The sequence below is a fragment of the Macadamia integrifolia genome, chromosome 8 (genome assembly GCF_013358625.1).
Source record: "Macadamia integrifolia cultivar HAES 741 chromosome 8, SCU_Mint_v3, whole genome shotgun sequence".
Taxonomy (NCBI): Eukaryota; Viridiplantae; Streptophyta; class Magnoliopsida; order Proteales; family Proteaceae; genus Macadamia; species Macadamia integrifolia.
Genome location: NC_056564.1, coordinates 1,481,078 through 1,507,368, shown reverse-complemented (window position 1 = coordinate 1,507,368; position 26,291 = coordinate 1,481,078). Strand labels below are relative to the sequence as shown.

The window sequence follows — 26,291 nt, the reverse complement described above, 5'->3', positions numbered from 1 at the left end:
AAAAAACATGAATGAGAAAAATAGAGGATTTTGATCCGGTCCAAGGTTGGTGACTGAGAGCCTGGGCCAAGTTACTCTAAGTCTACACCGTGGGTGTGGAGGGTATTAGAGATTGGTTTTATGGGATTCGGAAAATAGGCATGGAGTATAACGATGATGATGTAATAAATCAATCAAGGGTCACTTCGCCGGAAAAAAATAATTTTTTCTAAATATGAATCTCAAAACTTTTTCTGAGATTGGGATTAGAATGGATAGATTTACCTTTTTTTTTTAATTTTTAAGACTATTTTATACCTTACCAGTGGATTGGTATCGGATTCAGATCGGTCTCGATCAGTACCGAACCGATTCGATTTTCAAACTGTATCTAGATTCTGGGTGTATCACATCACGATTTATTAAAAAATAACCTTACAAAAAAATTTATTTAAAAACTAAGCGCCGCAGTTTTAGTCCTATCAGACTCTAGAGTCTGAGATTAAGGCGCTGTCTCTAACACCTTATCCGTACTAACGCGTGTCGAAGCAGCGGACTCCAACCAACGCTCTGATATGACTTTCTGAAATATTTGGTGTCCGTCCTGGGAAAGGTAAAAGCGACCTTCCGAGCTTCGCTTCACTCTTTAGTTCTACTCCTTACTCCCTTAGTGGTGCTTGCTTTTATTTTTCCCGTCATTCTCTCTCTCTCGCTCACAGTCTCACTAGCTTTCCTTTTGGCGGTTTTAGCTTTTCGGTTTCGAACATTCGCTTGACATCCGCTGACAAAACGAGGTAAGGCAAGATCTTCTACATTTCTTTTCGAATTTCTCTTATTCAAGCTTCGTTCTTCGTAGTCTAGTCTTTGTTTCTGATTTCGATTTCTTTTCCATGAGAAGTTTCTGACCTCTTTTTTTTTTTTTTTTTGGAGTTCCTTTTGTTTATTTTTTGTTTTTCTTGCATTTTAAGCCGTGATGTTTGAAGCCTTTTTCTTTTCAAGGCCTAGTCCTTCTGTAGACGTGGATACTAGAATTTGCAGAGTGTGGTGCTGACTGCTTTGATTTACTAGTACTGGGCGCTTCTTTTAATCTTATCGTTTTCTAGGATTGTTAAACATGAATTTTTTTTCCCTCACGTTTTTATAGTTGTCGGTTTCTGAGTTTACTTTTCTCACTCTTTTTGAGATCCCTGAATGTGTATTGTGGTTGCCATTGAATTTCTTTTCTGGAATGGAAATGCATTGATGAGTGCAGTGTCTTGTAAAGGAATGAATCCGTTCTAATAAATGACTCACATTATTTAGGAGTTACATTATATAATGGGGACCAAGTATACACAGAAATAAAAGGTGAAAGAATAAAAAAAATCTGCAGGAAATTCAAATGCCTGAGTGCTTATATGGCATGAACTCAAGTGGGGTTTAGAAGGGGACTTGCATGATATAGTTTGCATTTCTTCTGTTATTTGTTTACATGTTTTAACTCTAATAGGCATAATAATGAAACTGTGCATTTGAACTTTTTGATATAAGCTGGTGGTCACCCCTTGTATATTAAGTTTTCTGATTGTAAGTTGCAAAATGGTGTTTCTGTCTTTTCCATGGTTCTTCAGTGTGGCTACAATTTAAAGAAATGTATGGAAATGGGCAACAAAGTTTTGTGCCGGAGATGATGCCAGATTCTAGAGGAGACAATTCCATTACTCCAAGTGAAAGGTCAAACACTTTGATGTGCAAACTTGTTCAGGTATGAGGTGCATGTTCTTCTTTCCCTTTCTGGAGTTCATATATTGCCAAAATATGAAGGCATTATGTGGGCTTGTTTCGGTTAATAATCCTAGACTTGACATTTTTTTTTTGTTGGTCATTTTTAATGTGTGTACTAATGAACATTTTTCTTGATTCCTTGAAGGCATTAAAGATTGGCCTTTTGTAATTTTTGTTATTGCATTTTGAATAGTTCTTGTTAAGTTCTGGCCATTATGCTTGGCCATTGTAAAATGTTTTCAAATCTTCATAATAGAGTTATTATTATTATTATTATTTTTATAAATTGCTTAAAAAAGAGGGTATTACATATTAATGACACAACAACATCATAAAATAAACCACTAAGGCAATAGCCCCATGGACCAAGGTTTGAAATCTTGTTTCGATTTGGTGGTTTTGAAAATTTCAGCGAGATATCCCGAGTTGATGCCCCCCCCTCTTTTTTTTTTCGAATTTCTGTTTTAGTGGTCAAACGGCTAAAAATATTATGATCTGAAGCTTGGTGGAAAGCTTGTTTTAAGATAAATAAACATGTTTAGAACTTCACTTTGCAAAAAAGTGACACAGTGGTGCTTTAGAATTGTGCCCTATTTTGGCAGTAATTGTCGAACTATTCTGTATACATTATGTAATATTGCCTATCCTACACATTGTTTCACTGATATAAGACAAAGTATGAAAGTAAAACAAGTAAATAATGCATACATGCCATGAAGAAACATAATATTGAATAATTTATATGCCACACATGAATGTAGTATGGTCTTTGTCCTTGAGGTGATGATGTGGCCAAAAGTTGAAGTTGGAGACTGATTTGAGCTTTTGCAGGGGAAAGGAGGTGACATGGACCGAAACCAGCGAAATGAAGTCGAAATTTTGACCCCATCTCGTGAGACGTGTATTTATATAGGGTAGAATGTACTGTTTTGGCTAAACAACAATATTTCGTATGCAGTTTTGTTTGGATTGAAAAAAAACACTGAAACTTTGGGAAGCTATTGCCGAGTTTTCGAACCATGCCATGGACCACATAATCCTATATAATATCAAGCAAGAGCCTAATCACCAGGGTTATTATTATCATCACCAAAACATATTCTTGGTCTCGCATCCCCTTTTTGTCCATATCGTCTGCCAAAAATAGTTTTAAATCTCGTTTCGGCCAGGGAAATTTCGCTGAAACAATGCATTTTTTTTGTCATACTGTTTCAGTAGGCCATTTCGGTGGGTAAACAGCCATATTTGGTTTTGATACTTAAAGGAAACCTTATTTCAACCTAGATATAAACGTATTTAAACCTTTATATTGCAAGAAAAGTCACACAATGTGGTGGTTTGGATTTGTACCCTTGGTTGACAGTATACGCTGAACCCTATTGTATACCTTCTGTAATATTGTCTATTCTACACGTTGTTTTAGTGCTAGAAGACAGAAAAGGCAAGTAAAAAACAAGTAAAGTTTGCACCATGAAGGAAGAAACATAATATTTATTAATTATTTATGAATTAGTACAAACTACGAAGTACAAGTAACATAGACACCCAATTCCCAAGTTTCCCAACAATACAATATTGTCTGCTAATACGAACTATGATGTGCTGGATTGAGCCCACTTACAGACAGATGGAGCCGATGTGCATTTTCCTTCGACCGTATAACAAATGCATGCCATGTTATAGTGTGGGGGAAGAAACCGTTGTAGTCCTCCACAACTGCCTAAATGGCACAATTTACATACTGGAGGTAAGTAGGTAACTTATCGTTGGTATAGGTCACTGTAACGTGAAGAAACCAGTCACTGAGCCACTGTGGCTTGATGGTGTTAGAAACATGTATGGCTGGTGGGTCTGGGTAGGAGAAGAAGGAGTCCACAAAGAATGATCAAGTATGTCCCTGTGAGTGGGGTCATACCAGCTGCTCTCTCCTGCAAAGGATGGCGTGCCCACTCAACCTGTTGCCCCCTATACTCAATCTGCTAGTAGTGCTAGACAGGTTATTGATGTCCATAAATCAGCCTACTCATCTAGCTGGAACTAACAACAAGGCCCTCTCGTGTAGCCTGCACATGCGAAGGATGGAGATGCACTGTTGTCTATATCCTATGTGGCGTGATCAAACTGGGTCTCCTTGGTGAATCAAATAGGCTTTGGGGCCACCCTATGCTTGGTCTTACAATCCATCACATGCATCACCACTCCCATCACTGTAATTGTCACCACCATCGTTATGTGCTTGTCCAGTCATTGCGGTGGGGATCCAAAACCCATCAAGGCATCCCTGAAACTTTTAATCTATACCAATTTAGAAAATTGCTAAAGTTAGTTGCCATAGTTATCAAGCCGGGGCCTAGGCTATAAGGCGGTTCAACCTGGACCAGCACCTTGGTCACCTAGGAAATGCCTAGACACCTTTTTTGTGCTGCCTTGATTTTTACTATCCTCTATCACCTTGGTTGCTTTGTCGCTTTGGAGTAATTACTAATTATATTCCTAATGAACTATAGAACTCACCTCGTTGTTGCAAATAGATTATATTACATCATTTGGCTCATTGCTTCTATAAGTTCTTGATTCATCCCAAGTTTGTGGCTATAAATGATACTTGGGGTTTAGATAGTATGCTGAAAATTCACATTTAGATATTGTCAATGTATGGTAAATCAGTAATACATGCTATAAATTATAAAATGCAATGTGAATTAGGTACATTGGAGAAACTACTCACCAAATTTATGTAGTTGATGCATCAGTTGAAGCTCCCAGCGATCCTTGCTAATCTTGAGGAAGGTATTGCTACTACGTGGCATCAAATTGTACACGTTATCCTTCATCATGTCCACAACAACATACAAGTGTGGTATGGTGGGCTTGAAAGTGGAGGCCATCCTCAGGACCTTGACCGTTGTGTCCAGAACTTTCACCACCTTATTCAGGTGGTGCCAAACTCCTCATATGGAATGGTTTCCTATGCTGCCTCACCACCAGGAGAACTCGACTCCTTCCACTCAAACCCTCCCCAATTGCAAACATAGATCTGTCTCTGTCCTTCGCTTCAAAGCTATTCAGTCTGGACTTCTTCGCTTCAGAACTCTTTCGATCTGAGTCCAGGCTATCTCACTATCACTTTTCAAATGGCAGTGATCAAGCCTTCTCACAATTGTTTTCCCTTCGTAGCAATCAGTCCTTTTTTACGGGGCTCACAACCAACCCCAATTGCTTTCCAAATGGTAGCAATCAAACCTTCACTATCACCTGAGTCAGTAGTCCTTGAAGATACACAATCTCTCACAAAAAGTCTTACAAAATCTCTTACAAAAACTCTTACAAAGAAGAAACTATGCAGGGCTCAATAGCTGAGATATGCAAGTTTGAACACAAATACTAAACCTCAAAAGGTAAGATGTGCAAATGTAAGGACAAAGAAAATGATTCTTAAGGTCCCTTAAACCCAAGACTGCAGGATGTGCAAATGATGTGCAAAGTCTTCTTAAGAGATGTCTCAAGGTCTCTCCTATATATATAGCTCGCACATAACCCTTTTTTAGCTGTTGGGGCTTTGATGGTCGACCCCAAACTCTCGACCGACCCAGATAGAGCCATTTCCAACAGCTCTTATTTTTTGACAACAAATCTCAGAGCGGTTGAACCCGAGATCTGGTTGTTGACCCCGGAAGTCGATCCCCTGTCAGTAAAAAGGCCATAACTTGCTCTCTTGAAGTTGGATTGACTTGATTCTTGAACCACATGAAAGCCAATTCAGAGAGTTTCAATTTTCATGTTATGAGCATAGGCCTAGAATGTATATAAGAGGTCATAAATTGGCAATTTTAGGCCCATTATATTTGGTCATTGATTATGACCGCAACTAAGGGTTAAACAGTTTTGTTTATGAAGGTGACTTAAGGCTAAGTCCTTAAGGTTCCAACTTTGAGAATCATGCTACTTAGGATTGCAATGATATACAAATATGAAACTATCCTATGTCCTTGCACTGATGTAGAACATTCTTGAAGATATTCATTGCCATTTCTTGCTTGCATGGCGCGTTTTGGCTCAAGAAGATTTTTTGAAGCTTGGTCTTCCAATTTGTGCTTCCATCACTTCATGTGCTTGGTTGTCCGAGCTTGTGGATGATCTTCCAGTTGAAGCTTTGCTTGCCGACACTTGACCATATGCTTTGGCTTGCTTCTTATAATTTGTCAATGCTAGGAGAGGATACCAACTGCCACTTAGACTTGGGATTTTTCATTAACATACACAAGTTAGTAATCACCAAAAAAATTTACTAGATGTAATACCTCAACAATTCCCCCTACACGTTTCCCATTAGCCTTAAACCTGATTTCCTTTCAAACTCATACATTTTTTTTTTTTTTATTTATTGCTACTTTCCTCTTTGCTGCCCTGCGACTGTGAGATCAGTTGCTACACACTGTCTTTACCCACATCCTCGGTTTTTGTAGGAATTCTCATGGTGAAGTCTTCTGTTAATTGGATTTAACATGCAGAAACTAACCCCCTGAAGTATAGGGTATTGGGTAGCTATTAATTATCTGCCATTTCATGATATTGCATATAGTCATTAAAGTTAATATAAAATCATTATCTTACCCATGACCATTGTAGCAAACCCTTCTGGATCCCAATCAATTTATTGCACACCATGAAACTCCAACGTCTCGAGGAAATATTTTATAAAGTAGATACGGAAAAAGAACCGTCCCTGGTTGCGGGGCCCCTGCGCCCAGATAAAGAAGGCGGTGAAATTTTACCCCCGCCCCTTTGAAACCAAAACCACCGTCTTCATGCCCATGTGCGCCCCCTCATTGGGATTGACCAGGGACCGTTCTTTTCCCCCATTACATATTTAATGAGAATGTATTTTGGAAAATGCTTTACTTTTTTTTTTTTCCTGAACAAAATTTCTTTCTTAGATCATGTATTAAGGTATATGTAAATCAGTAAATAATTTATCAACCATACCGAATATGGTTATCTCTTCTTTTGATTATGTGTATGATCAAGCATGCTTGTTCAAGTTTTCTGGTAGTGGTAGTCTTACTTTTTGGATGTTGTTCATTGTGGCTTTATGTCACATTGTTGATAACATGGTAGAGGTGCTGTTTTTTGGCTACTTCTCTTGCTAATGATGGATATATAGATGTGACCTTTGTTTGTGAACTTTCATTTCTAATGTTTTTATCTTGCTTTGTCTAGGTCGAGGGAGATGGATCCTTTCTTCCTGCTTCAGAAGATGATATAATAGAAGTTGAGCATTTATTTGCAGAACCAAAGAACGATAAGGTTCTAGCAGATGACATTTTATGTTTCAACACAGATGTTCCGGATAAGTACCTAGAAAATGAAGATTTCCCGTGCACTGTTGACCATGATCATATGCGAAGTAATAGTGGTAATGACCATATTGTTGCTGTTTCAACATAGAACTACACAGTCAATTCAGGATGATTCTTTCTTGATCTATTTCAAAATTCTCCAGTTTGAGTCCTCTGAATTAGAAAAGAAATTGGCCAACTGCCATATTTATCATTTGTGTTGGAGAGACACTTTTAAACTTCTTTTTGTTGCAATCTTTGCAAATGCTAAAACATATAGCTCAAGAAATAAAAAACCTAGAGAATTTGAGTTCACACTCTGAAAGTGACTCTTCCCAACTGGTACACACATCATGGATCTCTCTTTGCCTTAAGTATTGAATCATGAATATGACTAATCTATAGTTTGCATACCTATGTGAATGGGATGCTTAGCTGTCAGAATCACCTCCTGTACCATTTTATATCCAAATAAAGGCTTTCACTTTGGTGGCAGTGGGTTTCACTGACTCTGTTCTCCCTCTGGCTTCCAAAGAGAACCATTGAAAAAGAAAATATCAAAAGGCAAAGGATGCTATTGGCTTGAGAGATCACTGATAAGAAGCGTATATATTGTTATATTCATCAAAGGAAGCCAATCGCATTGGAGTCTCCAACCTCATGTGTGCCTTCAATGCAAAGAGGGTGGCCTAGGACAGCTGATGAATAATACAAACATCTGAAGAGTGGATTAATAATTCAGCTTTTTTTTTTTTTGTTGCTCTGGAGGCTTGGGCCCACCAAATGGAGTGAAGGATGGGGCAGCCTTGATAAGAAAAGGAATATTTTGCAAAATGGGGGACCAGACTGTTTTGGATGCAATTTAAATGGGGGCAGACCAACATTGACATGACATGTTGCACCTCGTTTTCATCCCTCTTCTAAATCTGTTCTAAACATTTTTTATCATGATGCGTTGCTGCAAACCAAGATTCCTCTATCTAATGGATGGTCCATTGGTGCCATGTCTGTGGTACCTATTGAAGATAGGAAGTTACAGAGAAAAAGGACTGTTGGATTGCTCACCTTTGGGGACTAGAGCAGTACATGCAGACAGTGTGTAACAAATCAGGATTCAGGAGTGTTCATCATCGGGGCAATCTATTATGCCATGCTAATTGCCAATCCCTGTGTATCCTAGTGATATGTTGCCAGTCTTTTGAAACCCTGGGATGAGAAACCTTTCCCCGGAAGAGGAGAATTGCTAGAAGTGTTAGCATATATTGAATTATGTTGGTATCATTATAGGAGAAGTAGAATGGAAAAACATGCAGAGGCTAGGTCTTGACTCTAGTATGGCCTCAAATAGAGTTGTTTGGAGGGCAAAGATCCATGTAGCCAACCTCATTTAGTTGGGAAAAGGCTGAGTTGTTGTTGTTGTTATATTATTGTTATTATTATTTCTCCCGTTGCTTGCTTTGCTTGTGTTATCTCTTGTACAAATGATATTGCCATGGCTGCCTTGGTTGTTGCTTTAGTCCGAAAGAAATGGACAAAAAGTGGTTCATTTGTTGAATACTAATCTTTTGATTCATTTTCACTCATGGGATTTTTTTCCCGCTATATCTTTGTACTTGGTCATTTTAATGCATCTGCTTTTCCATGGGGTTACTTGGTTAGGTACACTGGATTCTAATACTACACGAGAAGTAAAGGATGAATCAAAATTTGAAGTACGTATCTTGTTTTATATGCTATAATGAACTGAGTCCCTAATTCTTTCAGTGGTTATTGGGTTATTCATTTATGTATTTGTTTCCAGCATGTGGTTTGTCGTCTCCTTTTTTTGTCTGAAAATTTTGCTTCATATTAAATGAATAAATGGTGCTATTTAAATTATTAACCACATTTTTTTATTTAAATGGAATAAATCATCTCATACCAACTTAACCAAATCTCACCTCATCTACTTGAGGTTGGCCCACTGTTCTACTCATGGAACTAAATCACAATCGAAACTGACCGAAATCTCTGAGTTTGTCTTGAAACCCAGGGAGGCCGAGGGTCGAAACCTCAAACGAGATCCGGCACGTCTCGGTGTTGGGCGTGACCGAAACCAGTTCTGAAACCAAGATGCTATAACTCATGTTTTACTTCACCACTCAACCCTAGTTACATGCTGTCTTGCTCTTTCGTTGGTCTTTCATTGAACATGGCCAAATGATCTTAATCAACTTTCTTCTCTTGTCTGCCGTGGGTACTATTCATAGGCTATAGTGACTGAATTATTTTATAATTATCTGTAATTAATAAATGAAATTTATGAATTAATAAATGAAATTTATGTTTGTAAACAATATCTGAATCCCAAAATCATTAGAATCCAACAACAAAGTGGTTACAATAGATATGAACATGATGTTGTCTTGGTGTTAGTACTTGATTTGGAGGCTTTATCCCTGAGAATTTCAGGTGTTATAAATTATGTTCTTGAAACTCATATTTCTGTATTAATCTGCACGTATGTTACTAATCCCCATCTTCATTTCCCTTTTTTGAGGACTTCATTTCTATTGTTAAAACTAGAAAATCTCATTTAGCTTACTTTTTTTATTTTTGTTTACTAGTTAAAAAGAAACGAAATAATAGAGTTAGTTTTCACCCACCCGTTCTGGTGCATTGCTGCCTTTTCTTTGGTTGGCAATGGCATGACAAGATTGATATCTTTGTAGTTTCTCGATGGAGTGTTGAATGGAGCTGATGGAGATGGGGATCTTCATATAACAGATGGTTTGTCTCCCATGTGTGATGATTATCTATTGGGTACGTATCCTTCTGGTTATGTCAAGTTGGAAAGCTATTCTAATCAAATTTCATTTTAAAATGTTATCTATCCAACGATTTTTGTGTCCAGATGCTGATTTTGCTGAAGAAGTTTCTGATTTGGATTATGGTTCATGGGGAGGATCTTGTTTGGGAGACATTGGGTTGCAAAGTCACTCCTCTGAATTGAGGGGGAGGAATAGCCATACTTATGAGTTAGCAGAATTGTCAATTCCAACTTTTTCAGTTCCTGAATCTTTATCAAATCCAAATGCTATGTCACTCGATAAGATGAGCATTTATGAACTACACAAGACATTTAGTAGCACGTTTGGACGTGAGACATCGGTTTCAGACAAGGAGTGGCTTAAGCATCGTATCTCACTTGGTTTACAGAACCTAGTTGAGTTTGAAAATGGTTCGAACTTACTGGAATATGGAGTGCAGACGAATGAGAATGAAGGTGACATGTTCACCTTGTGTAACAATTCTTCTGGACAAATGCATCAGCGTTCCATGATTGGTCATGGAAGCAAGATTAGATCACTAGGCAGAAGTGTGGAAAGGGAAAACCTTGCTTCTGAGTCTGCCAAGGTTGGAGTTGATCTATTGGATTTGGGAGATAGAGAAGGTTTGGTTCTAAGAAGGAAGAGAGTGCGCAAGCCTACACGGAGGTATATTGAAGAGTCATCGGCTTTGAAAGCAAGATATTATACAGGAAAACTGGAAACTCCTACAACTAGTTCAAGGAATAAGTTTTTGCATGTTAAATCTCACAATCAGCATCATCGGAAGGGATTTGGTGCAATGCCTTTGGTTTGCAGGCAGGACTATCTTAATGGATCTGGTATTCAGGTGCCATTTGGTCTTCGTGTACGGAAAGGGCGCTTGAAGAAAAATAAATCCATTTCGGTGAGAAAAACTTCATTTTTGTGCATAGTAAATTTTATTAATCTTCCATTCTTGGAACTGGAAACACCCCCACCCAAAACAAAAGCACAATTGTTTTGTAGTTCTTTTGTGATTTGTTCGGCATCGGAACTTTGTAAACCCTTGCACTATTTGATGTACTTACCAGTTACCAGATCCTTTCTGAAATGCGTTTTGACCCTGGTGTTTAATCCTGCCTGGGTTCTAGTGTCTGTGTGTTGAACTCCAAAAGGGATGAGATTTATTTATTTATTTATTTTTTGGTGGGGGTGGTAGGGGGGGTGGAAGTAGAGCAGAGAAGGAAAGGCTTTCTATAGAATACCATAAGACATAGTTATAGGAAGGCAACCTGGACACTGAACCAGAAAACAGGTGCATAGGATTCTATCCCTCTTTCTCATAATAAGGCAGCAGTCTTGACACAGGATCTCCTGGACTTGGTCTGCAAACATCCTGGAAGAAAAACACCTGCTAAGTGGTGGTTATTTCAAATTGCTGCAAGTCTAAATTGAGGGAGAATTTATTTATTTATTATTATTATTTTTTTCCATTTGAACTTGTATGTATATATATATATAGGAAGAAAACACACTACCCACTAGTGTGTGCCTAAGCCTAGACACAGCTGGTGCAAAAAGACTGCTGCCCTGTGCTGAAAATGCTCATGTGCGCCCTCCCATTGGCCATGCCCGCTGGCGTGTACCTGTGCCTGCGGGTAGCTTTCTCTTGCCCATATATATATATATATATATATATATCCATTGTGCTTGAACTATCACTATCAAATTTATTCTGTTGTTTTATTGATTGTAAATATACAAAAAATACCTTTCTGCTTAGGGTTATGACTCTGAGAATAACAAGGAAGACAAAGATCCTAGTGGAAATTCTGATACTGAACCTTCTGCTGTCTCGCAAGACGAGATGTCAGATGAGTGTGTGACAACAATTAAAACTGGGAAAGTTGGGATGAGACGGAAACATCACAGGTTGTGGACTCTTTCTGAAGTAATGAAGTTGATTGATGGTGTTTCTCGATATGGAGTTGGAAGATGGACTGAAATAAAGCGGCTTTTGTTCTCGGCATCGGCTTATCGAACATCTGTTGATCTGAAGGTAGTACAAGATTTTTCATTTGAAAACTGTTTTGTTTGCTGAAGAAAACTTATTCACTACTTACACACTTCACAGGACAAATGGCGGAATCTGTTAAGGGCCAGTTGTGCACAGTTGCATAGCAAGAGAGAGGTTAGCCTTTTGATTGGGTTTTCTTCCTTCTGTAAATTTCCTTCCATGTCTATGGGAATTAGTCTTTATGATTAATCATGAGTTCAGCTTGGTGGTTATAACTTATTTTTATTGACGTTCCACCTGCTTATTCATAGATAAATATGATGTCTTAGATTCATTGTTTGAATAATGAAAATCTAGTGGTTATTAATGGGTGTTAGTGCTTTCTGGAGATGCTTATTAGTTTTAGGGGTATTACATGGTTTTAAATGAATGTATTCTGAATTCTAGTTGTTAAAGTATATAATATCATATGAAATAAGATAAATCAGAACAACAACCCACAAGCCACTATTAGGTTTGGGCAATTATAATGGTGAATTTCATTCGATGCAAACAGCACTTTTAACCTTGATATTTTTGCTTAGCTGACAATTTGTTTGATGTACCAGTGATGGTGTGACACAGTGGAAGGGGTTAGGGTTTGCACCTCTCTCACTTAATCTGAGAAAGGCAAATGCAAGTTTTAAATGATCATGATCAACATCAAAAGCAATGTTTTTTAAAAATCAACCTTGTTGTGGATGAGTCAGGCCCAGATTTCAGCAATGATTCAATTTGGCATTTTGAGTAGACAGTCTGAACAATCGGACCCCAGTCCAATGGTCCAAACACTGCTTAAAGCTGCTAAGACAGTCCTGAAATCACCTCTGAATGAAATTTTAGACCACTGACATGCTACTACATAATATTGCCTAGAATTATGTTGTTTTATCGTCAGTTTCACTTTTCTAGAAGGAGGGGGAAAAACTTTAGTTCACTAATTAAGAACAACAGCCCAAGCCTGAGCTAGAGCAAGCTAATGATGATGATTTTCAGTGTTGGTATTGATGCTTACTCTCTTGTCTGTGGGGTTGTCTGAGAATTGCTAAAATCCGTTTCTGATTGATTGGAGGTCCTTGGCCCAATCTTAATTTTTGGTGATTGTGTGGACTGTGGTGTTGGGAAACATGTCCACACTCCTTGCTGTGTTTTGGTGTTAACAAACATATATCTTTAACTTGGTTTGATAAAATGTGATTAGCTTTGAAGAAAGTGTAATTAGTTTGAAGAAACACTTAGAATGTCGAATGAAGACATCAAGGTTTGAACTCATGCAAACATGACCTTGAAGCTTAAAGATATCAAGACCCAAGATTATAAAGACATTCAAGACCGAAGATGAAGACATCAAGACCCAAGATGAAGACCATAGGATAGAGAATATATTTTGTAATTTGTACACACATTGCATATGCATGCACCTCATGCATCATACTAGAATGATCTTAGGTGGTAGAGTGCAATATGCTCTAGTAAAACTCTATGAAAACAGATTAACTTGCCTCAAGGGTATTTTGGGCAATCTTAAAGTCGGTATCAGGAGATGAAACCTTCATAGAAATTGTAGGAAATTGAGTCACGATTCCAACACAACTGATCTCAAGTCAATCCAAGGTTGGACTGAAAAGTAATGGTCAAAACACTGACGACTGGTCAGTATGACAGCATTATGTCAAAAACAGTCTGTCATGTTGGCGGTTGACCGGCTGGAAGCCCCGGTCGACTGGAACTGTCCGAGACCATAGCCGGTCGACCGGTAGAAAGTCCCGGTCGACCGGTGCCTCCCTAGAAAAGCTCCAACGGCTAGTTTTTTACCTTAACGGCTCTTTCCGGTCGATCGGCTACCGATGGCGGTCGACCGGTGGTCCCAGAATACGACCGTTAGAGTCTGATTTCCTACCTAAAATGCTTCACTAAGCTCACCTATAAATACCTAAGCCACTCTTAATTAAATATCAATTAAGAAAGAGCTTTAAGAGCATTATTGCAAGCATTCAAGAGTTATTAAGATTATTCTATTCTACTTGAGTTGTTCGATTACATCAATCCCAACAAAAGGCTCAAGTCTCAATCAAGTCCTCCACTCTCTCCTGTGCAAGTCAAAGCCATAAGAGAGGACTTTACAAAAGGTGCATCATTCATCTCTCATTCTCATCATTTGCATCACACTTTAGGTATTCCTCCTATTCCACTATTTCCTATTTATTTCTGCTTTTACAATTCTAGACTGTACTTAGGATTGTAAGGATTCTCTTATCCTAAAAAGAGGAAGGTGCCTCTCTACCTCCAAAAGAGATTGTAAAGGCGCCTCTCTGCCTGTAAAAGAGATTTGTAAGGATACTCTTATCCGTGAAAAAGATTGTAAAGGTTTTCTTCCCTACCTACTGTACCGAAAGGGAGAACTAGTGGAATACCTTACAAGAGGATTCTTGTAGAGAGTGAACTAGACTCGGATTGAGTCGAACCACTATAAATCTCGTGTTGTGTGATTGTGCCTATTTTACTCATTCTGCATCATTTGTAATTTGCAATCACACTTGGGACCTATACATCGAAAAGAGTTAAAATTTCCACTAATATAACATATTCACCCCCCCTCTAGGTTATTTCATGTGGATGATTCTCTCTCCCTTTGATGGTTTTCTTTCTGAATGAGATTAATAGAATAAATCAAATTACACTGGTTTCTATTGAATTCTGTCATTTACTGTGTATTAGATATTACCAATGGAGTTTCTAATCATTTGGGTCGATATACTTGAATTTCTCCCCTTCTTGTACTGGCAGCTGTCAAATTACTACAGAACATAACTACATGAAAATGTGAAAGACAACCAGCTAAAGTCCATATATGGTTTGTCAGAAAATGATGTGGATATGTACTTTGTGTTTCTGTGGGCTGCTTGTCTTAGTAGGTCTGAGTTTCAGTCTCTTAATAATACAGTCTAATATCCAACTCTTGGATCTCACACTGCTCACAGGCCGAATTTGGGTTCAGATTTAAAATCAGAGAAAAAAATAAATACCAAATCTGATCTGGGCAGAGCAGAAACAGAACAGAATGTTGGAATTCGGAAACAGAACTTGTGATCAGATCTGATAACAGAGATGCTCCAGCAGGAAGGAGAAAGAAGAGAAGAAATAAAGAAGATAGGGATAAAGGAAGAGAAGTAAGGAGAAAACAGATCGCAGGAGAGAGAATAGGGGAAATGAACAGTACTTTTCATGTGGGGAGGGAGAAAGGGAGGAGGGAAATGTGGTTCGTGGGGAAGAACTCAAATTCTTTTCATTCATTTAAATTCGTGTAGGATTATCACACTATTTATTAAGACCCAAAATTGACTTTGGGACTCCTAAACCAAATAAATAAATATCCCTTCAAGTTATCTAAACCAAAGTTACTTAAAATGACCAGATGCTTGCCATAGAAGACTCGGAAACAACATAAACTGCTTTTTTTCTAAAGAAATCTTAACTACTGACTGACAACAAGACATATACTAAACTAAAAAAATGACTCTTTTTATGCTAAACTTTCTCAACTGCACATGGGACCCAATCAATATACTTAATCCCGTGTAGAGAACTAAGCCCTCAAATCTGGCTTAAAAAAGAGAATACATTAAATAAGCCCAAAAATAGAAGCCAAGTCCCATAAAACCCATCCATGAGCCAAAATAAAGTTTTTCTAGGCTCAGTCGAACAATTTTAATTGGTCACTTGTAGTCAAAATTATGTTTTTTTTTTTTTTTTTTTTTTTTTTGGAGGGGGAGCCCGGGAGGGGGCGATTGAGGGGCAAAAGATGTGCTTCCATGCATTTGGTTTTGCATCATAATCCTTCAGAGACTTGAGAATGCCTGGTACTGAAACTTGAAGCATATGGATGAAATATAATAATAGAACAGAAGTTATGCATGAAAGATGCAGCCAGCTTGGACATTTGTATCATACATTAGATCTGAGATTTCCTGTCTTCATCTTGCTTGCAAACTTACTGATTACCACTAATAGTTTTAACTATTTAAATCTTAAATTTGTAAATAGACAATATTTCTGGGTAACGAAACCTGCTACTCACATCTGCCTTGCGCCACTTTGATTAGCTTATAGTCTCTGCGAATTGAGTAATTAAAAATTGCTTCTAGTTGTAGCATGATTGAGCACTGTTGAACTTCCTAGTGTCATTGTTCCAATTTACAAAATGTAAGAAACTTAATGGTTGGTCATTACATGTATGAAAGTTATGTACTCAATTGCATTGTCAGGTATTAACTATTATTATTGCATGCTGTGCGATCCAGTTAATACTATCTTATACTCTCTGAATCAAATATTGTTCATCTGTATTTTTTTTTTCTTTGCTATCAGGGTAGATTTTACACGGGATGTTACCCCCATCCAATTCCTTCATGAAATAACAATGCTTGTTAGGATATAGATTCACTTCCTGATCAATAAATTTGAAAATAAGTGCTTCAGAAAATGGGTATGCAGGTTGAACAGGGACGGAAAAATGCATCGCAGCCTATACCACAATCTGTACTACGACGTGTAAGCGAACTGGCCATTATCTATCCATACCCGAGGCAGCGCAAGGCCAAGCTATTATGTGCTACCCCCATTGCTGCTCCCATTACTGCTACTCCCGAGAGTGGCACCCCTGTAAGCCGCTGTGGAAGAATTGTACACAGGAAAAGTATGTCTTAAAATTAGTTGGGGAAAGAAACCGCCTGTTTAAGGGCCTCAATGAATCATCATTACACAGGAACAATTTTACATGATAAGGGAATAGAGGTTATTGATCTCCATCCTCAGGCATTTACTTACTTTTGTATGTACAGTTACAATCTATCTTTATATCAGAAAACCATTGCCGCAGTATGTTACGGATGTTGTAGGAACAAATGGACTTTTTTCTTTACAAGATACTGTAGATAGTGAAGAATTATTTGGGCACTGCCCAGTTTCACCTTATCGTGTTCCTTCTCTTTCTTGCTTTTGTGGAGTAAATTGCACCCAAAAACCTTTTAGCTGCCTTGAACCCTAGTTTTCGACAGGGAATCTGGCTTGGCTGATCCTGATTTTTGAAATTCGGGATGGTAACCCATTGGATTGGCCATTGATCGAAATTCGTAGATGAACTATTTGGTCTTCACAATTTTATGTATGATCAGGGTTTTTGTGAATAAAGGCAGATGTTAGCAATATGGAGTTGGGGCTCAAGGTCAATTTCAATATGAGTAGCCTGAAACCCACCCAACAATCAGGTTCCAAAAACCCTAGAATCAATTGCTCCAGAATGGCTGGAAGTTGCGAATTTTGAAACCATGGTTCATATATTGATAATAATTATTCGAAGTAAAACATACAAAGGGTAGATGTAAAATTTAACAAACAATTACAATGTTGTTGCAGATGGAAATTCAGTATCTACTCGGTAGATCTCGTTCCAGCCAAATCTTCAAAAGTTAGATTTAGAGTATCATCAAGAGAGCCTTTCTTGATTTCTTCCCCACGAGCAGCCAACAGGTCCTCGATGCTCCCTGGTTCTCCAAACCACCCAAGCCGGTCTGCAATCAGGTGTAGGTTGTTACAACCTCCGCAACGCGCCAACACCACACCCTTCTCATATGATTCTCGACAAACCGTCTTTACAGACCTTGTTTCGCAGACCTTGCAGGTAAATATCATGGCTAGGTCGTGTCGCGTCGATGATTTCAGGTTAGATAAGACTGCGTACTTCGCAGTAGAACTGTCAGTATCAGAAGTGTGGGAACGAGGCTCGTCGATGTCCTCATCTTTATGCTCCGACTCTGAGTGGATGATTCTTCTCCTATCTAACATCACCGTGCCATCGTTCAGCAGAACAGTTGTTGAGGGAAGATGATGCAATGAGGGTCCTGCAATTAACAGATGGTTACATTAAGATCCATGGGGAAGATTGACCACCAGATGCATAGAAGAGGTACTTAGAAAACTTGCGGAGCTAAATTCTCGCAAAGTATGAAACCCTAGTTGTGGTTTCATCAATCTTTCAAAGAAATGGTTCTCACGGTTTTTCTATCTAGGGTTCCAACATCTCAACAAAAATTTGGAATCCCAACTCATATTTTTCTTAGTTCTTCAATGGGTATTTCTTCGGAATTAGGGTTCACTATTAAGTCTGGTAGGGTTTCGAACAAAGAAACTGAAATTTGAAGCGCACACACAGCGGAAGAACGAGAGAGTTACCATTAAGTGTATGAGATTGCTTTCGGCTAAAGAAGGTGAAGATTCGCCTTTGGAAGAGCCGAGTCGCCATGGAAGTCGAAGATCCTGAGAATGAAAAAGACGACCAAACAGAGCTTCAAAAGTTTTACATTAAAATTTGGTTTAGGATCTCTCTCTCTCTTTCTCTCTCTCTCTCTCTATATATATATATATATTATCCCCACGCCCCGTAATTAGGGCAATCGAACTGCGTAAATTCTGGATTGATCTGGTTCTAAAAAATATATATTTGAAAGCCATTCATGTTTATTTTCAGGCGTCAGAATCTCTTGTAAATTCAAAAATCTATTCCAAATGATACATTCCAAACATAACCTAATCAAAGTTTTTTAATGAATAGAATGAAGGCATTTGTTTTCTGTCCAAGAGTTCCCCTTGTGCCGACGCAGGGTGGTCATTTCGTGCCCTCTATGTCTATGGCACAAGGGGAGCTCTCGGATAAAATAAAACTATGTCCCATAGAATAAAATCTTGGGAGATAATAGGATAGAAACTTTTTATGGAAACAAAATGCTACGTTATTGTCACAAGTATATGCCAGTGTGCAGGCCATGGGAGGGGATTCAGATTCTCTCCAATCGGGGGTGGTCGAAGCACTTTCAAATGTCAGCATGTGTTGATCTTTCCATTGCACTCAACCAATACACATCTATGAATTTTTTTGAATGAGATCCACATCTATGAATTGAATGTTAGAATGATCAACTTTGCAATCCGTCTGGTAGCATACCCATTACCAAAATTTAGTTAATCAATACAGTTCCACCATTCATATTAATAATGCTCTCCCTCTTTGAAAGACCTCTCTAACATATTGACACTTTGTTTATGAGAACCGTTTCATCACACTTCATTGATACGGTCCCCATATTGCTTGCTTATAGGACCCTCCCTCATAAATATAGATATCCTTCTAGCAAATATTTTGATGATCCATCGTACTACAAAAAGAGAAAACATAAAGTTAATTTGATTATCTATTTTTATAAAGGTTCAAGTGTAAAATCATAATAAAAATTGGGTTTTAAGGAAAATAAGGGTAGATCTGTCTGATATGGTTTGATTCAGTACGTTCCAAAATGATATTAGAATAGCATCGACCTTAACCATTCCCATCTTTTAGAACGTTAATGAGAACCTTGATGATGATACTCTTCAAAAGATAGGAACGCATCTGCCCTTTTTGAAAAAAAAAAAAATCACCTACTCTCATTTGATTGATAGATTCTAGTCCAAACTTTCTGGATGGAAGTTGTCCATGCCTTCTCAAGCATGTAGGGCTACTTCAATTAACTCTGTTTTGAATGCTTTTACCAACCTATCAAATGTCAATATTCAAATTTCACCCGTCCTCCTTTTTTTTTTTTTTTTTTTTTTTTTTTTTGTTTTCAGGCAAGGAGTTTCCAAAGTCTATTCGCAAAGAAATGGACACTTTTCTTTTAATGATGAGAAAAAAAAAACACAAAGAGTCTCATGACATTTGATTGATAGATTCGAGTCCAAACTTTCTGGATGGAAGTTGTCCATGCTTTCTCAAGCATGTAGGGCTACTTCAATTAACTCTGTTTTGAATGCTTTTACCTACCTATCAAATGTCAATATTCAAATTTCCCCGGTCTCTTTTTTTTTTTTTTTTTTTTTTTTTCAGGCAAGGAATTTCCAAAGTCTATTCGCAAAGAAATGGACACTTTTCTTTTAATGACAAGGAAAAAAAACACAAAGAGTCTCATGACATTATTTGTCAAACGACTCCAACCCAAAAAAACTACGGAAGTCATCAGTCAATGACTTAACTTTGCTTTTCAAATTTTGTTGGATTCTACCAACTAAATCTATCCATTGGAGGACTGAAATTGGAACTGGTGTTTTGATTTGAGAAAATCCTTAAATTCCAACGATATAAGGTTTCAAAATTCCAACTACGTGAAGGTTTCGGAACTCATTGACCCTTCTAGGAATTGGAATTTGCCTTTCATGGCATCCATTTTCTCTTGTATTATTGATAACATAAACAAAATAAAGCTTGCCTCAACCATTTGAAAAGATAAGTTATTCAATCCACTCTCAAAAGCAAGGGACTTGAACACAAAGACAACAACTAGCTTTCTTTTCAAAGAAAACACCTTTCCAGCTTTTTAGTCCAATGAAAGACTATTATTACCTTGGAAGTTTAATATTCAACCAAATTTTAAACCTTTCTTATGGAAATGTCACTGTAAGGGACTGCCTAACAATCTTACTGTAAGGGACTGACTAACAATCTCCTACTAAAGATGCTAGTTATTAAATTCTCCGAATTATTCTCGAATAATTCAGCCAAACAGAATTTTATCGAATTTTACAAATTATTCTATCCGGATTTGAATCAAATAAAAAATTCTTGAATTTTATAAATTTTTTTAAAATTCACGAATAATTCAGCTGAACCGAATTTTTTTCGAATTATAACCGAATTTTATCCCATGTTATAAAAAAAAAAAAAAAAAAAAAAAAAAAAAAAAAAAAAAAAACCTTTAATAAGTCAATAAGCCTTTAGAAAATAGTGTGATTATAATGCATTTATTATTCTAATGTTATTTTTCTTTTCTTTTTTTTAACAAAAACCAACAAAGCTTATCTTTCTTGAGGTAATCTCACATTTCTACAAAAAAAATAAAAAAATATCACCCCATTTTGTTTTGACTAAGTCTTACAATCGTTACTCTCTCTCTAGTCTTTAAGGTAAACATGCATGGTGGATGATGTGGGTTAAGCTGAATTTGTGCTCAGTCCCACCTCTCAGTTTCTCTTTCTGTGATTCAATTATTTGAGTAATAAGAAATGAGTTTAGAAAAATTAAAGAGCTAAATAGAATATTTTTATCTTTAAATTTTAAACTTTTAATTTTTATATCATTTATATGTTATGTACATATGATAATTGATAGATAATATGAAACAAGTATTGCAAATATTAAAAATAACATCCGAATTTTTTGTCCGCTTTTTATTTTTGTAAACGAATAATTCCCGAATTCGAATCCGAACTTGAATTTTATTATCTCCGCTTTTTTTACTGATATTTTGACTGAATTGTTGAATTAATGAAAATAATTAATCCGAATAATTCTTCATCCGATTAATTTCCAAATCCGAATTTAATAACTATGCTAAAGATAGATTAATAAAATTTATGCCGTTAAATAATTGATATACTCTATGCAATAAATTTGAAGAAAGATTTTGATTGTCTTTATTCTAAAAGAATTCGGTTCGTGAATCACTTAGGCCTTAAACAGAGTCTCTTTAGAGAAACTCTTTTAGGCTACATTTGGCTGCAATGGGAATTTAAAGGGAAGGGAAGTGAAATGTTCATACTTTAAAATTACCCTATATGATTGTATATACTACTTAATTTTTTTAACCATATTTAGTAATGATAAATTTTAAATATAATTTTTATTTTACATATTACAGCAAAGGGTTTTGAATGCAAAGTAAAGTGAAATTCTATAACCAAATATGAAATTATTTGAAGTTAATGTTAAAATCACATGAGTAATGATTACATATATTTCTTTTTCAAGTATGAAAATTTCACTTCCCTTCCCTTTAGTTCCCATTACAACCAAATATAGCCTTAATGATTTAATTTGTGACATGCTTGCCAATCCTTCCCTCGCTTTAAAAGTTTAGATGTCAAATCATTCTTTATCTATTATGTAATTCATTTGATATGAAAGAAATCAAATCAAATTGTAAATAATAAAAAGAAACCAAACCCCTATCATATAATGAATTTGATTAAGAAACGTCTCTAGTCCGAGCCTCGTCACAACTGATCTATTATACGAGTTAAATGTGACTGTGATCGGGATTTACCTTTGGATCTGAATCGTAAAACTAGCTAGATTCAAAGGGTTCTTCATTAAAAAAATTAAATTAAATTATCAAAATACGAATAAAATTATGGACCGACTCAGCTCCAATGCTGCATTGGCTGCTTAAAATAAATAAATAAATAAATAAATAAACCATCACACATTTTGATAAAATAGTGCTCTATCTTCTAACTGAACAATTTGAATCTATTCACCAAAAAGAAAAAAACAATTTGAATCTATTTGAATTAGGTCACGGATAGTGAGTGCCAATGAAATTCCAAATAGAGCTACAATATTTAAAGGGTAATTTACAGCGCCACCCCCTGGAGAATGCCAGTATTATAGGAACATCCCCTCTCTTTCACCAAATTAGACTCAGACCCCCTACCGTCAGTCACCGTTAAGAAAGAATTTGAAATGACATTTTTACCCTTTTAACTAAAACAAATAAACAATCATATTTTACCTTACCTCTCACTGCAACAGCAGATACCACTGGCAGTTCAGCTTCTTCTCCGGTCACAGGCAGGTTCCAGCTTTTTCTCCGGTCACTGGCGGTTCCAGCTTCTCTCTCTCTCGCTCTCTCTCTCTCTCTGTCTGTCTCTCTCTCTCTCTCTCTCTCTCTCTCTCTCTCTCTCGGCTGACTTGGGTTCTCTAAATAAAAAAACCCAAATGCTTAGTCATGGATTTTCAATCTTTACAGAAAAAAATTCCTCCAGATAGAAAATGGAAAAGGATCGAGTGATCACCGCCGCTAATGTCACCGCCACTAACAAGCATTGCAGATCTGGGAAGCAAACACGATTCCGGTAAGTAAAATGATAAGCTTTTATGCTGTTACAATTTCAAGTTCTGAGCAGAGTTGATCATCCCTAATATCCCGCAGCAGATCTGTTTCTTCTTCTCCTCTTAGATTTATTATTGTTTTCACAATTTCAACTTCAGAGTGATCAGATTTTAAGTTCAACTCTTGAAAATGAAAATGGGGAAGGAAGCAAAACCAACGACAAGGGTGGGGGAGAGCGACCCTTGACCTCAGTTGCTAACTCTACCGAACCGTTTCAACCATTTTTCTCTTTGAGAGAAACCAAAAATCCATTTTCTTGAGTGATCAGATTTAAAGCCCACCACTGCATCCAGCCTGGTTTCTTTCAAGATCAGATTATCATCGCCGTGATCGTTGATGCAGCTGCCACCGCCGGTGCTCGATCTGGGAGAAAGGTACAGTAAACATGGGATCCTGCCGCCGCCGCCGTCGCCGTGATCGTTGATGCAGCTGCCACCGCCGGTGCTCGATCTGGGAGAAAGGTACAGTAAACATGGGATCCTGCTGCCGCCGCCGTCGTCGTGATCGTTGATGTAGCTGCCACCGCCGGTGCTCGATCTGGGAGAAAGGTACAGTAAACATGGGATCCTGCCGCCGCCGCCGCCGCCGTGATCGTTGATACAGCTGCCACCGCCGGTGCTCGATCTAGGAGAAAGGTACAGTAACCATCGATTTGATGATAGGACTTATTAGATGGGCATTTTAGGTACTTCACATTTAGTAAGGGCATTTTGGTATTTAATATAAAAAACAGTAGCTGACATCAGCATATAAAATATATTCTGTAACGGAGACTGACGGTAGGGGGTCTGAGTCTGATTTGGTGAAAGAGAGGGGGTGTTCCTATAATATTGACATTCTCCAGGGGGTGGCGCTGTAAATTACCCATATTTAAACTACTAGGTAGAAGTAGAACAGTCAATTAGTTCATTTATTTGTATGGCTTAAAATTACTACTCATCAGTATGACGTGTCCCATGATGTCTTCATTCCATCTAAAACAAACGAATCCCATTCATCCCCAAAATAAACAAAATGAATCCCAATCATAAAATACACAAAAGTAATGTGAGTGTCCACTTCATCTGTGCTGTAATCCTGTAACCACAGTTACTATTTACAAAAACTATTGTAATTTGAAAAATAGCTTGCAATTTGCAATTGATGGTCGTCATCAATGACGAAAACCAAAAAGGCCAAATTGAATTTTTTTTTTTGAATGGAAATAGGCCATTTAGCAAGGGCATTTACGTAACTTAAACAAAAAGGTCTTGGTTCTCTTATCGAGGGGCCAGAGAAACGGTGATGTCCGTAGGAAGACCACCCATGGATTTGGACCACCTCTCCGACTTCAAATAGAGTTTCGAGATCTTCCCCCCCACGTCACGCATGCTAGGCCTCCTTTCTGGATCCACGTCAACACAATCTAGCGCTACACGTGTCATATTCTCCACCACCTCGACCGGAAACGAGTCCTTCAACCTCCGGTCCACCCATGTCCTCAACCACCCAGACCCTCTCCCTCCACCTTCACCTTCCTCCTCACCCTTTCCCTCCTCCTCCTCCATCGCTTCCCTGGCCGTCTCGATCAGCGAGACTCTTCTGTAATCCTTCTTCTCCCCATCCAATCTGTACCTCAAGGGCTCCTCTCCCGATAATAGTTCCAAGAGTACAACCCCAAAGGCAAAGACGTCGGATTTCTGAGTTCCGATCCCGGTCGCCCGAAATTCCGGCGACATGTAACCTCTCGTCCCTTCGAATCTCATGCTCTGGCTGCCTGCTCTCTTCAATCTCGACAAAAACGACGACGAGGATTTCGGCATCTCTGTATACTCGGGGATCTCTCCGCAGAGTTCTGCCGTGCCGAAATGACAGAACCTCGCATGAATCGAGGGTTGATCCGTGACGATCACGCTGGTACTCTTGATATGGTTGTGGACGAAATTCTGGTTCAACTCAAATGAGTTGTGGATGTAATCGAGCCCTTTGGCGATATCGATGGCCACCTGCATTCGCGACATCCAGTTGGAGAGGACCGTGAAATTTGGGTTTTTAGGGTTCCGTAAGCAATCCGCGAGGCTGACCCCGTTTACATACTCGTAGACGAGGTAGACGTGATTGCCGGAGATGGATGCGCCAAGCAGTTTTATCAGGCTGGCGTGATGGCTCCTGCAGATCAAGGATAGCCGTTCGCGGAGCCTGGAAGCTTCTATGGAGCGTCGCAACCTGCGCTGGAAGACGATGGCGTCCTTGTCGTGGAGGGAGCAACGCCAGGCGGCCGACGAAGAGAAGTAGCGTTTGGCCAGAAAGTTGTTGGTTGCGGCGCAGATTTCGGAGTAATCATAGATGTTGGGGTTATCAGGCAAGGATTCACGGATGCTGGAAAGGGATGTTTTGCTGGAAATCGAAGCTCCGAAGGAGCCTCTGTTGATGGAACCGGTGGTGTAAATAGCGCTTGAATTGTTGCTCCTGCTTCCGCTGATGTAGTGCTGGGCGCTCGAAGTTGAAGACGACATGGAAGGAGTCCGAGAATCCAGGGCCTGGGACTGGGACTTGGACTGGTAGGAGGAGCATTTCGAAAGTCGTGGGGTTCGAGGGCTGCGAGGGGTAGCTATGGGCTCTTTCACATCTCTTCTCCTTAAAATTTTACACATATGGACGAGAGAGGTGTAGATTGACAGAGTTCAATGTGAAGGAGTAAAGGAAACCGGTGGGTTTTGAGGGTTGGAGGAAATGGAGTTTGAGGCAATTGGGCTATGGAATGCGGTTGCTAGGGCAAGATTGAGATTTGAGGTTTGAGATTGAGACTGAGACAGAGATGGTGGTGGAGAAGCAGCGAAGGAACTCAAGTTGGATAGATTGCGCCGCTGAAAGCAGAGTTGAATCCACTTTTATGGATGTGGCTTGGCTCTGCTAATGCCGTCGGTGCGGTAGAGGACTGGAATGAGCTTGGCAAAAGGAGGAAGTAGAAGAAAGGCTTTCCGATTACTATTCTTTATTTATTTATTTATTTTTTGAAAAGGCTTGCTGCCAGACTGCTGGCATAAGAGTCAATGCACAAACTTCGAAATGGAGGGGTTGGATGACCATTTCATTGTCTTATGTGAGATGGATTAGAGAAACACTGCCCATCAATGATCTTATTTTTTTTTATTTTATTTAAATTTTTTAAGGATGGAGTTTTCTTTAAGCCGCGGTGAAAGGGACTTTTGAATTGTATAATTATATATGAAAAGATTATTTGATTTTTTCTTTTTTTGATAAGGAAAAGATTATTTGATTGAATGAGAAAATAAATGATACTTTGAAATCCTCTCCATCCGAAGATTGAAATGGTCAATTCATTTTTTGACATGGTCTAAATAGATGTACTAAATAAGCTTGAATCAACTACCGTGTATAAGGT

The 26,291-nt window shown here is 38.2% G+C and overlaps 3 protein-coding genes across 4 annotated transcripts; 1 reads left to right on the top strand and 2 right to left on the bottom strand.

Annotated features, from left to right (window-relative positions):
- The first annotated feature begins 600 nt into the window (after window positions 1-600).
- LOC122086386 lies at window positions 601-16,899 on the top strand. Of its 2 annotated transcripts, none has more exons than XM_042655168.1 (9): window positions 601-778; window positions 1,590-1,723; window positions 6,964-7,159; window positions 8,742-8,794; window positions 9,794-9,884; window positions 9,976-10,796; window positions 11,655-11,930; window positions 12,006-12,062; window positions 16,422-16,899. In XM_042655168.1, exons 2-9 carry the CDS (start codon window positions 1,610-1,612, stop codon window positions 16,632-16,634), a joined length of 1,821 nt encoding a protein of 606 aa, XP_042511102.1. In that variant the 5' UTR covers window positions 601-778; window positions 1,590-1,609; the 3' UTR covers window positions 16,635-16,899. The 2 variants fall into 2 exon arrangements, with proteins under 2 accessions (XP_042511102.1, XP_042511101.1); XM_042655167.1 differs by having other exon boundaries at window positions 602-773.
- Window positions 16,900-17,244: 345 nt separating this feature from the next.
- LOC122086387 lies at window positions 17,245-18,338 on the bottom strand. Its single transcript, XM_042655169.1, has 2 exons — window positions 18,159-18,338; window positions 17,245-17,827 (listed from the first exon to the last, which is right to left on the bottom strand). The coding sequence occupies exons 1-2, from the start codon at window positions 18,226-18,228 to the stop codon at window positions 17,358-17,360; spliced, it is 540 nt and encodes a 179-aa protein (XP_042511103.1). The 5' UTR covers window positions 18,229-18,338; the 3' UTR covers window positions 17,245-17,357.
- A 5,574-nt stretch (window positions 18,339-23,912) lies between these two features.
- Window positions 23,913-25,855, bottom strand: LOC122085991 (lysM domain receptor-like kinase 3). The gene has a single exon (XM_042654633.1). The coding sequence runs from the start codon at window positions 25,537-25,539 to the stop codon at window positions 24,166-24,168; it is 1,374 nt and encodes a 457-aa protein (XP_042510567.1). The 5' UTR covers window positions 25,540-25,855; the 3' UTR covers window positions 23,913-24,165.
- Between the last annotated feature and the right edge of the window lie 436 nt (window positions 25,856-26,291).